Source organism: Oncorhynchus masou, chromosome 31 (genome assembly GCF_036934945.1).
Source record: "Oncorhynchus masou masou isolate Uvic2021 chromosome 31, UVic_Omas_1.1, whole genome shotgun sequence".
NCBI lineage: Eukaryota > Metazoa > Chordata > Actinopteri > Salmoniformes > Salmonidae > Oncorhynchus > Oncorhynchus masou.
In genome coordinates, this window is record NC_088242.1 from 57,376,132 (window position 1) to 57,392,191 (window position 16,060).

General features: G+C 41.8%; 1 protein-coding gene across 10 annotated transcripts in view; it reads left to right on the forward strand.

Annotated features, from left to right (window-relative positions):
• LOC135524164 (F-actin-monooxygenase mical2b-like) overlaps positions 1-16,060 on the forward strand; it is an 84,899-nt gene that overhangs the window by 6,540 nt on the left and 62,299 nt on the right. For all 10 annotated transcript variants that reach the window (XR_010452912.1, XR_010452913.1, XR_010452914.1 and 7 more), the window contains exons 2-6: positions 6,566-6,930; positions 9,666-9,873; positions 12,967-13,083; positions 14,444-14,545; positions 15,504-15,659. Coding sequence is in view for 7 of the 10 variants with exons in the window: in XM_064951425.1 (XP_064807497.1) it covers positions 6,667-6,930; positions 9,666-9,873; positions 12,967-13,083; positions 14,444-14,545; positions 15,504-15,659 (847 nt within the window). In the remaining 3 variants the exon portion in view is untranslated. The remainder of the gene's footprint in view (positions 1-6,565; positions 6,931-9,665; positions 9,874-12,966; positions 13,084-14,443; positions 14,546-15,503; positions 15,660-16,060) is intronic.

The following is a 16,060-nucleotide window of genomic DNA, read 5'->3' on the forward strand; positions in this document are numbered from 1 at the left end:
CTTTGTACTGAGTGTGCTAAGCTGCCAACAAGGCAGAGGGTGGCTACTTTGAAGTATCTAAAAATATATCTTCATTTAACCCATTTTCTTTTTATGGGGGGGTTACTACATGATTTCATGTGTTACTTCATAGTTTTGATGTTTTCACTATTATTCTACAATGTAGAAAATAGTCAAAATAAAGAAACTCTTGAATGAGTAGGTGTGTCCAAACATGACTGTACATTCCCAGGTCATTTAAGGCTAACGTATGAAACTGTCCATTGGGTGGGTAGACCGGAGGCCATGTCAAGCAGGAAGTTCTCTGATAAAGTTAAATGCTAATCAATTAAGAGGACTGTGACTGAGTCAGACTATGATCTTCAATGGATTGTTCTGTATTATTTTCATGATGAATCTAAGTTAGAATAGTATTAATTACATTTAATTTCTGACTGCAATGCTATTTTTTTTGTTGTCAAGTTTTGTTGTTTTCTGATTGGACGAAAGGATAACGGCTGGCCTGAATAATAGGATTATATTTCATAATGGCCTTAGACCTTCTCTGTGTTCCTTCTTCTCTTTCTCCTCGAACAAACTGTCCTGAATCAGGTCCATATTTCTCTGACATTCCTCCAGTGGATGTTTCCTGCCTCAGAGGAAACAAAGCGTGCTGGAGTTAATCAGCATCATATTTAAACCTGCATGTCACCAGCCAACCGCTTTGAATTCCCTTTCACCACACCACCACTGACACGCCTAAAACCTTAACCCTTAGTGTGACACCATTGAATCGTCCCTCAGAAAAGCAATGTGCTATGCTCCAGATTGTGTCTGACGATATTCTCATTGCCTGTACTGGACTCTACAAAGATCTGTTTACACAGGCTGTAGTGGTATGAAGAGAAGTATTTGTGAATCTCTTTAATTGGTGCTCTGAGCCAGTGAGCCACGTTTTTCAAAGGTGTTGCTGGCACACAGTCTGTCTGGCCAGGCACTTGTCGGCTCTCCTTTGATTCCTGTCTCACACTGAGAAGGCACAACTTTCTCTGCCTCGCACTGTGTCTGCTGGGCAGACAACACTGTTCTGTTCTTGACATTAACACATTAACACTCTGTGCTACTACAACTCATTTTGCTTTGTCGTCCAATTAAACTCTTTAAAGAAAAAAAAGGAGTTTGAGGGAATGTCTTACAGTAAAGATTTTTAGGTAATTATATTTGACTTTCGGTAGTTCTGGCTGTTACAAATGAAACCCTTCCTGCTGTAACTGATACCCATGTCTTGCCTGTGCATTGTACTCCTTCGTTACCTGGATGTATATACTCTATCCACTAGCTAAGGCAAATTCCAGGTAACTTACACTGTGTACAAAATATTAAGAACACCTTGTCTTTCCATGACATGGAGTGACCAGGTGAAGCTACTACCCTTTATTGATGTCACTTGTTAAATCCACATCAATCAGTGTAGATGAAGGGGAGGAGACTGGTTTAAGACGTTTTAAGCCTTGACATTGATTGTGTATGTGTGCCATTCAGTGTGAATGGGCAAGACAAATGTAAGTGCCTTTTGAACGGTGTATGGTGGTAAGTGCCAGGCGCACAGGTTTGTGTCAAGAACTGCAATGCTGCTGTGGTTTTCATGCTCAACAGTTTGCCGTATGTATCAAGAATGGTCCACCATTCTTACTCCGTAGACCTGTCGTCGAAGAGCTCCAGTCGAGGCTTGGTGAAATGCTAAGAAATTGTGACCTGTGTCTTAGCAAGGAAAGTTGTCCTATACTTGGCAGCATATATAACCCTGCTGGGTCCTGGAGTCTTGGCTCCATCACACCACTGCCCATGAGAGTCTCTGTGGAGGCTAGTGGTTGTGCTGCTCCCTGTTGATAGAGACTAGACTGGGCTTATTTCTGGATTCTGATTCTTTTGATCAACGTTGCTTTCTACTCTTTGTCCATTAAGGTCTCTCAAGATGAAGCTCTCTCTGGATAAGCTATGTTCTCTCGCGTCAATGGACCTCTGTTACGTTGTGGTTGTTTTGCATTGAACGTGAGCTGGACATTGGTACATGTTGACATGTTCACACGCCACACAGGACATAGAACAGTGTCTTTGTTCCAGTAACGTGAAATCCTTTGGACAGTGTTTAGACCATATGAATGACAGAGGGAGGCAGCTACATTTCCCCTGAGTGCATGTCTAATTACAAACGCAGGGACTTCAGTGGAAATATAAAAATGTCTTGTTTTTCCTGTACTCAATTTAAAACGGTTTCTGCAAATAGAGGCAGATTGTGAGCGCGATATCATGCTAGGCACTTCCTGTGCAAATTCCCACAACGCACAGTGCTACAATCGGTTATATATAGATTAGGCCGTGAACACTTCCATACCACACCGAGTCCCTGGAAGTGTGTGTGTTACTGTTTTTTTTTCAATGCTAGAGCAGCTGTCTTTCAATGCGAGAGACTCCGTCCGTGTTAGATTAGATGTTGTTGCTATCTGCCGAATGTGATTACGTATGAGAGATGACACCCCTTCTGGTCCACTAAAAGCAGTGGGGAGAGGGGAGCGACTGTGGACTGGCAGGCCTCAGCCACTGCAGCCAGACTTCTCACTTGTTCATGTTGCATTGGGCACATAGCCTTTCCACTATTGAAGGAGCTCCTGTTTCGGGCCTCATGGAAAATGCTTTCTCTCTCCTCTCTGGAGAAGAGTTGCCACTACTGTAGTGCTTTGATGGTATTGGGATTTTGTCAACTTCCTTTGACACATCCAGGTTTACATTCCAATTGACATGAAGGGTAGAGAAGTCATTGTTGAGAATGTATTATACAAGGTCATTGAATAATATATATTTGATTTTCCTAATAGATACACTCTGACCACATGCTTCTACAATATGCTGCTTGAAATTAGTAGTCCTTTAACTATGGAGACAAGCACAGAGGATAAACTACTGAATGGTGACTTGTTGAATAGCTGTCTAGTGAAACTTATATACAGTGCCTTGCGAAAGTATTCGGCCCCCTTGAACTTTGCGACCTTTTGCCACATTTCAGGCTTCAAACATAAAGATATAAAACTGTATTTTGTTGTGAAGAATCAACAACAAGTGGGACACAATCATGAAGTGGAATGACATTTATTGGATATTTCAAACTTTTTTAATAAATCAAAAACTGAAAAATTGGGCGTGCAAAATTATTCAGCCCCTTTAAGTTAATACTTTGTAGCACCACCTTTTGCTGCGATTACAGCTGTAAGTCGCTTGGGGTATGTCTCTCAGTTTTGCACATCGAGAGACTGAATTTTTTTCCCATTCCTCCTTGCAAAACAGCTCGAGCTCAGTGAGGTTGGATGGAGAGCATTTGTGAACAGCAGTTTTCAGTTCTTTCCACAGATTCGCGATTGGATTCAGGTCTGGACTTTGACTTGGCCATTCTAACACCTGGATATGTTTATTTTTGAACCATTCCATTGTAGATGTTGCTTTATGTTTTGGATCATTGTCTTGTTGGAAGACAAATCTCCGTCCCAGTCTCAGGTCTTTTGCAGACTCCATCAGGTTTTCTTCCAGAATGGTCCTGTATTTGGCTCCATCCATCTTCCCATCAATTTTAACCATCTTCCCTGTCCCTGCTTAAGAAAAGCAGGCCCAAACCATGATGCTGCCACCACCATGTTTGACAGTGGGTATGGTGTGTTCAGGGTGATGAGCTGTGTTGCTTTTACGCCAAACATAACGTTTTGCATTGTTGCCAGAAGTTCAATTTTGGTTTCATCTGACCAGAGCACCACCTTCCACATGTTTGGTGTGTCTCCCAGGTGGCTTGTGGCAAACTTTAAACGACACTTTTTATGGATATCTTTAAGAAATGGCTTTCTTCTTGCCACTATTCCATAAAGGCCAGATTTGTGCAATATATGACTGATTGTTGTCCTATGGACAGAGTCTCCCACCTCAGCTGTAGATCTCTGCAGTTCATCCAGAGTGATCATGGGCCTCTTGGCTGCATCTCTGATCAGTCTTCTCCTTGTATGAGCTGAAGGTTTAGAGGGACGGCCAGGTCTTGGTAGATTTGCAGTGGTCTGATACTCCTTCCATTTCAATATTATCGCTTGCACAGTGCTCCTTGGGATGTTTAAAGCTTGGGAAATCTTTTTGTATCCAAATCCGGCTTTAAACTTCTTCACAACAGTTTCTCGGACCTGCCTGGTGTGTTCCTTGTTCTTCATGATGCTCTCTGCGCTTTTAACGGACCTCTGAGACTATCACAGTGCAGGTGCATTTATACGGAGACTTGATTACACACAGGTGGATTGTATTTATCATCATTAGTCATTTAGGTCAACATTGGATCATTCAGAGATCCTCACTGAACTTCTGGAGAGAGTTTGCTGCACTGAAAGTAAAAGGGCTGAATAACTTTGCACGCCCAATTTTTTCAGTTTTTGATTTGTTAAAAAAGTTTGAAATATCCAATAAATGTCGTTCCACTTCATGATTGTGTCCCACTTGTTGTTGATTCTTCACAAAAAATACAGTTTTATATCATTTTGTTTGAAGCCTGAAATGTGGCAAAAGGTCACAAAGTTCAAGGGGGCCAAATACTTTCGCAAGGCACTGTACACAGGTAATGGGAGAGGCTGCAGGTAGCAAGTTGTGTAGGGTATACCGGTGTTGTAATGAGGAAAGATCCCTTATCTCATCCCTGGGCTTTTTTTAATGGTTTCAGAGCTGTCATTATGAGCTGATTTAATATCTTCAGCTATGCAAATTAGGGGTATTTTAGAGGATTTATGCAAAATCATCCTCATGCTTGAAACAGGCCGTTCTATTTCAAGTTTTCCTGTTTCCCTGTAACTGCTCAATGGAAATTTTGCTTTACAACCTTACAGTGCATTCAGAAAGTATTCAGACCCCTTCCCTTTTACCACATCTTGTTACGTTACAACCTTATTCTAAAATGGATTAAATAACCACCCCCCCCCTCCTCAATCTACACCCAATACCCCATACTGACAAAGCAAAAACAGATTTTTAGAATTTTTTTGCAAATGGAAGTATCACATTTTACCTAAGGTGCTTCAACAAAGTACTCAGTACATTGTTTGACGCACTTTTGGCAGCGATTACTGCCTCGAGTCTTCTTGGGTATGATGCTACAAGCTTAGCACACCTGTATTTCAGGAGTTTCTCCCATTCTTCTCTGCAGATCCTCTCAAGCTTTGTCAGGTTGGATGGGGAGCGTTGCTGCACAGCTATTTTCAGGTCTCTTCAGAGACATTCCATCGGGTTCAAGTCTGGTCTCTGGCTGGGCCACTCAAGGACGTTCAGAGACTAGTTCCGAAGCCGCTCTTGCGTTGTCTTGGCTGTGTGCTTAGGGTCGTTGTAAGGTGAAGCCCAGTCTGAGGTCCTGAGCATTCTGGAGCAGGTCTTCATCAAGGATCTCTCTGTACTTTGCTCTGTTCATCTTTCCCTCAATCCTGACTAATCCCTGCCACTGAAAAACATCCCGACAGCATGATGCTGCCACCACCATGCTTTACCGTAGGGATGGTTCCAGGTTTCTTCCAGGCGTGACGCTTGGCATCCAGGCCAGAGAGATCAATCTTGGTTTCATTAGACCAGAGAATCTTGTTTCTCATGGTCTGAAATTCTTTTTGGTGCCTTTTGGCAAACTCCAAGCGGGCTGTCATGTGACTAGAAGGTTCTCCACAGATGAACTCTGGAGCTCTGTCTGTGACCATCGGGTTGTTGGTCATCTCCCTGACCAAGGCCCTTCTCCCCCGATTGCTCAGTTTGTCCGGGCGGACAGTTCTAGGAAGAATCTTGGTGGTTCCAAACCTCTTCCATTTAAAAATGATGGAGGCCACTGTGGCCATCTTGGGGACCTTCAATGGTGCAGAAGTTTTTTTTGGTACCCTTCCCCAGATGTGTGCCTCGACACAATCCTGTCTCTGAGCTCTGCGGACCATTCCTCATGGCTTGGTTTTTGCTCTGACATGCACTGTCAACTATGGGACCTTATATAGACGGGTGTTTGCCTTTCCAAATCATGTCCAATCAATTGAATTTACCACAGGTGGACTCCCAATGAAGTTGTAGAAACATCTCAAGGATGATCAATGGAAACCGAATGCACCCGAGCTCAATTTCGAGTCTCATAGCAAGGGGTCTGAATACTTATGTAAATTGGGTATTTCTGTTTATAATTTGATAAATAAATGATTGAATCCATTTTATACTAAGGATGTCATGTAAAAAAGGAAGGGGTTTGAATACCAAGGAGTGCATGTAGTCTATTTTAAGCCTCAGACATTCTGTACAGTTAGAATGTGACAATGTTTTAAATGAAAACATTTTCAGTAACGCATCATGCTACAGTGTACTAATAAATATTATGTGGACTTGTTAAGCAAAGTCATTTTTCATTTCAGTAATAGATTGAATGTTTTAAGTGCTATTAATTACTGGGAGACCATTTCACAGAGAATGTCTTGATGATTTTTGCCTGTAGTACCACAGTCTGAGTGCAGAGTGATACTGTAGTAAAATCCAATGCCATTTCCTTTTCCAGAACCCGCTGAGATGGCAGTCTGATCATAGTCTAACTCAGCCTGAGAGCGGCTGTAGACAGAGCGAGGGAGTGACTGACAGATCAAGTCTCCAAAACAGAAGATGGGTGAAAAGGAGGATGAGAGGAGTGCCCAGGCAGGGCAACTCTTTGAGAACTTTGTCCAGGCGTCCACATGTAAGGGCACTCTGCAGGCCTTTAGTATCCTATGCAGGCAGATGGATCTGGACCCGCTAGACTACAGGAACTTCTACAGCAACCTCAAAGCCACGGTCACCAATTGGAAGGCCAAGGCCCTCTGGACCAAACTGGACAAGCGAGCCAGCCACAAGGAGTACAAGAAAGCCAAAGCCTGTGAGGGCACCAGGGTAAGAAGTTAGTCAAGCTATCACAGTATTGCAAATGCACAAGTCCCACTCGCATCTGTGGCAGATAGCACATAGGTTAGAAGTCATTTAGATTTGATACGAGAAATAAAGCGTCTAGAATGAAGGAACAAGCTTTAAATGAACAAACCCTGTATTTGCCATTGTGCAGACCTCCCACATTGGGATTGACTAGATCATGCCCATGTTAATATCCCATATCTGTATAAAGATGGATTCATAGGTGGTTGGGTTTTGATTTTTTGCTTGCTTAGGATTAGTAGATGGTTCAGCAGATGTTCAGTAACATTTAAACTAAGGCTGGTTTACCAAACGGGGCCCCCCCAGATAACATATGAATACAGGGGTTGGGGGCCCTGGAAGTAGGTGCCCCAGAGCCCTAAATGCGGTAGTTCAGCTCTGTACTAAACATTTACAAACCATCTACCTGGGACTATCCAAATAAAGTGTTAACCTTTCCTGTGTCAGATGTAGGGGGTCACCGTCGGATGGAAAAGGCTACTTTGTATTAAAGGCCTGTGCAGTCAACTTGGGTTCCCTGTTTTTTAAATATTATTTCATAGCTGGAATAATACTATGAAATTGTGAAAAATACGATGATACCCTTTTAACATTCTGTTTGAAAAGGCCATCTTGGATGGAATTTTTGCCTGCCTGGTGAGATATTTATCAACAGGTGGTAAATTGGTTAATATACCAATAAGAAAGGCCTAACTATTCAAATAGCCCACATGGAAATCTTCCATCCCCCTGTGTAGATTTGTAACAGTCTGTAAAATGGAAGTGTAGATGCATGTTATGACCCTCCATACTACTGTATAGTGTAAAACAGAAGCACATAGGGGCGGCAGGGTAGCCTAGTGGTTAGAGCGTTGGACTAGTAATCTAAAGGTTGCAAGTTTGAATCCCTGAGCTGACAAGGTGCAAATCTGTCGTTCTGCCCCTGAACAGGCAGTTAACCCACTGTTCCTAGGCCGTCATTGAAAATAAGAATTTGTTCTTAACTGACTTGCCTAGTAAAATAAAAAAAAATAGAACAGTTCTATTTAGTTATATGGTTTACAGTATGTTAGAGTACGAGCTGTACAGTAACTTCATAACGTGACTTCTCATGGTAATGTTGTGATGCAGGTGAAACAGAGCTTGTGTCTCTCTTATCATGTATCACTGTCTTGATGTGATATCCCTGCACACCCAGCTGGTAGATGCTTGTGAGCAATGTGGAGAAATGAAACGCTATGCTGCACACGTCTATGGGATCATTTTAAACAAAGAAAGCATATGAAACCTACCAAGGCATTTTTTTTGTGATAGATTTGCTGATTTTTGCAAGAATTGGAACAAAGAATGCAGACTGTTAAAAATAATGATTCTGCCCATTTTATATCCATGTTTTCTAGCATGTTTAGCAATTCCATGACCTCTCTGGGATATGTGGGATGCTAGCGTCTCACCTGGCCAAAAGCCAGTGAAAATGCAGTGCGCCAAATTCAAATAAATTACTATAAAAATGAAACTTTCATGAAATCACACAAGCAAGATAGCAGATTAAAGCTACACTTGTTGTGAATCCAGCCAACATGTCGGATTTCAAAAAGGCTTTTTGGCAAAAGCAAACAATGCTATTATCTGAGGATAGCACCATAGTAAACAAAGAGGAGCATATTTCAACCTTGCAGGCGCGACACAAAACTCGAAAATAAAAATATAATTTATGCCTTTGACGAGCTTCTTTTGTTGGCACTCCAATATTTCCCATAGACATCACAAATGGTCCTTTTGTTCGATTAATCCCGTCGATATATATCCAAAATGTCCATTTATTTGGCGCGTTTGATCCAGAAAAAACACTGGTTCCAAATTGCGCAACGGGACTACAAAATATCTCTCAAGTTGCCTGGAAACTTTGCCAAAACATTTCAAACTACTTTTGTAATACAACTTTAGGTTTAAAAAAAGTAAATAATTGATCAAATTGAAGACGGGACGATCTGTGTTCAATGCAGGAGGAATACAAACTGTAGATGGCTAGCTTTCTGGTCACGCGCCTCTAACAGTACACTTCAAGTTACCCTCGTTCAAGATGGCCATACTTCATTACACAAAGGAAAAACCTCAACCAATTTCTAAAGACTGACATGGAAGCGATAGGAACTGCAAGAAGGCCCCTTAGAAATCTGGATTCCCAATGAAAAGCCATTGAAAAGAGACCTCAATGGGTTTTTTTATCTGAATAATTTGTCCTCGGGGTTTCGCCTGCTAAATAAGTTCTGTTATACTCAGACATGATTCAAACAGTTTTAGAAACTTCAAGTGTTTAAAAAAAAATCCAAATCTACTAATAATATGCATATCTTATCTTCTCTGGATGAGTAGCAGGCAGTTTATTTTGGGCATGCATTTCATCCGGATGTGAAAATACTGCCCCCTGTCACCAAGACGTTTTAACAGAATGGTGCTGAGACTCAATGTTTTACTTTAAAATGAATGCCAAACCAAAACCATTGATTGTAAAGTTAAACAAACCATGCCACAGTATACCAGAGGTTGCACTACAATATAACTTATATAGAAGAAGAAAACGCCTTCGATGTAGCTGATCACATTTTCTATAACCACACTTCATTTCACCTTTGCAACAGTTTACCTTGGTTGTGTTTTTAATTAGTTTTTTACTGTATACTGATTTCTCTCGTTCTGCTCCCACCCCCGCCCAGTCTTTGATCATTGGAGGAGGGCCCTGTGGCCTGCGCACAGCCATCGAGCTGGCTCTGCTGGGGGCCAAGGTGGTGGTGATTGAGAAGAGGGACACCTTCTCCAGAAACAACGTGCTCCACCTGTGGCCCTACACCATCCACGACCTCAGGGGCCTCGGGGCCAAGAAGTTCTATGGCAAATTTTGTGCCGGAGCCATAGACCACATCAGTAAGTTTCATACTTTTCGTAATGCCATTCTTATCTCATTGGGAAGTATGTTAAGTAATATTATTCTTCATTGTTTTGGTGTACTGCTGGGGAAAACAGACTAAGGTATTTTTCAGATGGTAACATTGTACATGATCTGTCACTCCCATGTTCTTCAGTTAGATTTTCAATATACAGTACCAGTCCAAAAAAGTTATGACACCTACTCATTCAAGGGTTTTTCTTTTCTTTTTACTATTTTCTACATTGTGGAATAATTTTGAAGACATCAACTATGAAATAACACACATGGAATCATGTAGTAACCTGTAAAGTGATAAACAAATCTAAATATATTTGATATTTTTCAAAGTTGCCACCCGTTGCCTTGACAGCTTTGCACACTTGTCATTCTCTCAATCAGCTTCGCCTGGAATGCTTTTTCAACAGTATTGAAGGAATTCACAAACATGCTGAGCACTTGTTGGCTGCTTTTCCTTCGCTCTGCAGTCCAACTCGCCCCAAACCATCCCTAGTGTCGCAGTGGTCTAAGGCACTGCATCTCAACGCTAGAGGCTTCATTACAGACACCTTGGTTCGATTCCAGGCTGTATCACAACCGGCTGTGATTGGGAGTCCTATAGGGCGGCTCACAATTGGCCCAGCATAGTCTGGGTTTGGCCGGTGTAGGCTGTCATTGTTAAGAAGAATATGTTCTTAACTGACTTGTCTCGTTAAATAAAGGTGTGTTTAAAAAAATAAAAATGGAGGTTGGGTGATTGTGGAGGCCAGGTCATCTGATGCAGCACTCATCACTCTCATTCTTGGTCAAATAGCCCTTACACATCCTGGAGGTGTGTTGGGTCATTGTCCTGTTGATAAACAAATGATAGTCCTATAAAGTGTAAACTAGATGGGATGGCGTATCGCAGTAGAATGCTGTGGTAACCATGCTGGTTAAGTGTGCCTTGAATTCTAAATAAATAACTGACAGTGTCACCAGCAAATAACCATCACACCACCTCCATGCATCACGGTGGGAACCACACATGCGGAGATCATCCTTTCGCCTACTCTGCGTCTCACAAAGACGTGCGGTTGGAATCAAAAATCTCTAATTTAGACTCATCAAACCAAAGGACAGATTTCCACCGGTCTAATTGCTCGTGTTTCTTGGCTGAAGCAAGTCTTCTTATTGCTGTCCTTTTGGTAGTGGTTTCTTTGCAGCAATTTGACCATGAAGGCCTGGTTCACGCAGTCTCTGTACAGTTGATGTCTGTTACTTGAACTCTGTGAAGCATTTATTTGGCCTGAAATTTCTGAGGCTGGTAACACTACTTAACAACTGCAGCAGATGTAACTTGGGGTCTTCCTTTCCTGTGGCGGTGTCATGAGAGCCAGTTTCATTATAGCTCTTGATGGTTTTTGCAACAGTTCTTGAAATTTTCTGCATTACTTGACCTACATGTCTTAAAGTACTGATGGACTGTCATTTCTCTTTGCTTATTTGAGCTGTTCTTGCCATAACATGGACTTGGTCTTTTAACAAATAGGGCAATATTCTGTATACCACCCCTACCTTGTCACAAGACAACTGATTGGCTCAAACAGATTAAGAAGGAAAGAAATTCCTCAAATTAACAAGGTACACCTGTTTAATTTAAATGCATTCCAGGTGACTACCTCATGAAGCTGGTTGCAAGAATGCAAAGGGTGGCTACTTTGAAGAATCTCAAACATTAAATATATTTTGATTTAACACATTTAATTTGTTGGTTACTACATGATTCCATATGTGTTCATAGTTTTTGATGTCTTCACTACTATTATTCTACAATATAGTAAATATAGAGAAACCATTGGAGTAGGGGTGTCCAAACCTTTGACTGGTACTGTATTTCCAGGTCGCTCTGCCGAGAGATCTGATGATTGTGTGAAAGTTATACATCTCCCTGCTACTTCCTTGCCTTAGATAACATGCAAAGTGGAGGAGCCCATAAATGCAAATGTGTGTTTTTCAAACCAATGCTGCCAGATCGTGACCTTCTGGTGTCCTTTATCAGGGTCATAAATACTGCTTCTCACGTTAACTTATGAAGTTGAAAACAGACTTACCAGTTGCTAGCAAGCTACACCTATACCTCAGAATGGAATCAGTCATGTGGCATTTCACTAACCTTGTCTCTAAGCCTAGCAAGGCCACAGGTTATTGGATATTGTGTGTTGATGGATATGTGTTAAAGCCCCCATGCAGTTTTTTTTAATGATCACTGTTTATTTCATGAAAATAACACTAATTTTTTCTCATTTATTTCCCTGAGCCTCATTTTGCCATTGAAATGCTCAGTCTGATTGTGTGGGCGTGTTGATACAAATGTAGATATATTTACATAAGTCCGATTGGCGGTGATGGGTACTGACTTCTAAACTTGAAATATCCTTATTCATGCTACTGAGGGAGAGAGGCTAATGCAGAAAGTTTACATTCTGTCAGAACATATTGTTAGATATTAGGTATCCTATGGAGAGAAGGGCCACAGTCTGGTTTCAGTCAACAGATAAGGTAGGACAGCTGTGAGATAGGGAGGAATTTGGGCCCAGGTCAGATGAAGTGAGAAAGAACAGGCATCCCTTAAATCCTGTCTAGCAACGGATGTATTGGTTGTCCAGATGTAAGGCTTTCTCTTAGGTAGCTGTGATACCCAGTTGGTGAATTAACTTGGTTTGAGCTTTTACTAGCCGTTCGTGGGCTTATTTCCAATCTAACAGCGGATAGTATCATTTAGACTCTAGAGCCTACCCTTCTTTCGCCTTCAAAGTAGGAGGATGCATATTGCAAATAAAAGATGATGGTGGTGATAGTCAGAATGATCAGATCAGATTGTGATATGATATGGTATGGGCCAAAAACTCCATCCCACCTGTACATGCTGAAAATCTAGAAATTATTTTTCAAACTGCTCTTACACAAAAAGGCCTTTAACATATTTTTCATAATGGGGAAAATACTGTATCAGTAAAATCACTTTTTAAAAATATTTATTTATTTCTAAATAATATATATTATTAACTGCACTGCCACTTTAAATATACCTGATCTGTTTGTCTATGAAGGTATTCGCCAGCTCCAGCTCATGCTGCTGAAGGTCTCCCTCATCATGGGAGTGGAGGTCCATGTTAATGTGGAGTTTGTTAAACTGCTGGAACCACTGGACAACCAGGAGAATGAAGGTAACTATTTATTTTTTGTCCGAAAATACAGCTTTCGGTCCCTACACTTTTGAATCTGACCCAGTGGTATCAGGTCCGGCATCAGTCTGTGAAGGGAAGTATCAGAACTTCAAACCTCCATTAGGGCTTGCACAAGTACCGTATAATTGTGTAACCTACGATTATGGATGAAGAACATCATGAACCCCACCACCATTTGGGCTGTTGAGTCGGTTTCAGGGGTAAAATGGTGTAGCAAACAAGTATTTGGTTGCTTAGGCAATGCCCCCCTCCCTGCAGCAGCACATTTATATATTTCTTGCTTAATTATTTTGCTATTCAAATGAATATAATGGTGACCGAGGGTCATTTGGCTGAACAACAACCATCATTCAAAATTCCATGACTGTCACAAGCCTGGCCTTCATGCCATGGCAATCACTAAACAGCTGTGTTTACAACAAACAATTTATTTCTGGTTATTTTACTGTTATTTCATGCTTGCATATTTGTCATAAATCTGCTTTTTGCGTTGTTATTCTGCGAATTATCAGCTTGCAATGTTGCTTGCCTAATTTGAGTTGATGCCAAAAACAAGCCCGTTGTATATTTATGAAGCTGTATTTCAAAGTTCTTCAGAGTCCCAAAGCTTCACCAACTGTCCCATTCTTTTGATTTTGAACATTAGATTTAAACAAGCGTCCTGTTTTTCTCCCGGTTATGTCTTCAGTAGCATGTGGTGGCAGACTTGTCACTAGATGGATAAATATAGAAGACAGAAGGAAGGCTAGCCTAAATTTAGGGTTGCAATGTGTCCTTCTCTGCAGCAGTGACAGTGTCCTTCAGGGGGTACCTCAGGAGAATGGGCCTGGCGCGTTTCTGTAAGACGGTGTGGCACGAGTGTTGAGCTGATATGGAGAGGGTCACTTTTCGCTCTGCATCATTGCCACTTACCACGCTGCATTGTGAAAGATTGCAAACCCCCAGCAAGACTCCAGCTATATGGGCTCCCGAGTGGCACAGCTGTCTAAGGCACTGCATCTCAGTGCAGGAGGCGTCACTACCTGGTTCGAATCCAGGATGTATCGCACAATTGACCCAGCGTCGTCCGGGTTTGGCCGGGGTAGGCAGTCATTGTTCTTAACCGACTTGCCTAGTTAAATACAAATAAAATAAATAGTTGCAGAGAACTTGGCTATGTATTTAACCGTGCCCTCACATTAATCTAAAAGCACCATGTAGTGACTTGTCATCCAATAACAAACTTGGATGAAACCTTAACAGTCATGGAAAACAGGAAATGTTTACAATATATTGCTGTATTCATGACTTGCTGCTCTCTCGAACGCTTGTCTAATACTGTATCTTCTCCTTTTCCCAGGGCTTGGATGGAGAGCTGAGATTAGACCATCAAACCACCCCCTCACTGACTATGAATTTGACGTGGTGATCGGTGCGGATGGACGCAGAAACACGCTAGATGGTGAGAACACACGATGGAGATGTTAATGTTTGACTGTTTTAACATTGACAGGAGCCTGGAAGACCCTTGGGGCACAGCTAAAAGTTGTTTCACACCTGAACATTTTCAACTACAGAGTTTCACTCATCCATAAAATACTAGACAGGGAAAGTCCAATAGAAATGCACACAAACAAGGAAAAAAGCCTGAGGAAATACATGCACGTTTACACAGTGGATTGCTTCTAGCATACATTGAGGGAGCCCTTTAAAGCTATGGTTCAAAGCACAAGTCATTCATTTTATAGGAACCGAGGTTGCTGATTTGGGGCGAGATGGTGCAACGCTCCTTTTGTAGCTCAAAATCCTTCCTGTTGACAGTTTGAGCTGCACTCCAAGGGCACATTGGCTAACTGGTTTTGATTGTAGTGACTGGGGGTGCAACTTTCACTGGGGAAGGGGGGGAAATTAATATTTTTTTTTTAATTATGTCCCCCCCACTTCTAAAACTGAAGTTGCACCCCTGGTAGTGTCTACTACTCTTCATCTGCAGTTAACTCTAGTTAGCACTGGCAACATTTGAACTGCATCAGAGCACTTTGCCCAGAGGTCTACCTGGGAGCCTGAAGGTAAATGGCTTGTATACAGACTTACCCTGGTCATGTGACAGGTGAAAGTCAATTGCAGTATTGGCATCAGTCTTGAGTAGTCTGACTGCACCTAAAAATTAAAGTAAATGGGTAAATCATCACCCAGACAATTTATTACTCAAAGTTCAAAGGTAGTATTTTGCAATTCTACCATCGTTTTAATTTTATTTGCTTAATCTGAACCTTCATCAGTCTGTTTTATTACATGGTGCTATAAGAATAATACAATAAAATTATTACTCTATGTAATAAATCAATCTGACCCAGTTTAATATAAAATGATTGACTTCCAAAATGTTAAGCAGAACAATAACAATACTTTCCCCTCAGGTTTCAAGAGAAAGGAGTTCCGGGGTAAGCTGGCCATCGCCATCACAGCCAACTTTGTCAACAGGAACACCACCGCCGAGGCCAAGGTAGAGGAGATTAGCGGAGTGGCCTTCATCTTCAACCAGAAGTTCTTCCTGGAGCTCAAAGAGGAGACAGGTGGGTCCTCTATCAAACCTGACCCCCAACACACCTGCATTTACCCTTCTCCAGGGCAATGACCTATAGCCTGGTCTGTGATCTCTTTGTACAGTCTTGCCAATGACCATAGTTGTCAAGACAGCACAAACAGATCTGCGACCAGGCTAAATGACCTGCTATTTACCTTTTTTGGAATTCTGATTCCCTAGGTGTCATCACATCAGTCCAAACTAGTGTAGCTCCTACAAAAATGGGAGTGTTGCGTTTACGATGACGTACCAGCCTGTCGGGTAGATAAGATCTGCTTTGCCATGCTAGAACACCATGGAGGATCCTGTGCTGCTGATTTCTGTTTGCTTGGCTTTGTGAGGACAGTTGGCTCAGCAGTGAAGACAGGCTGGAATCCCTTCCCGTCCAAT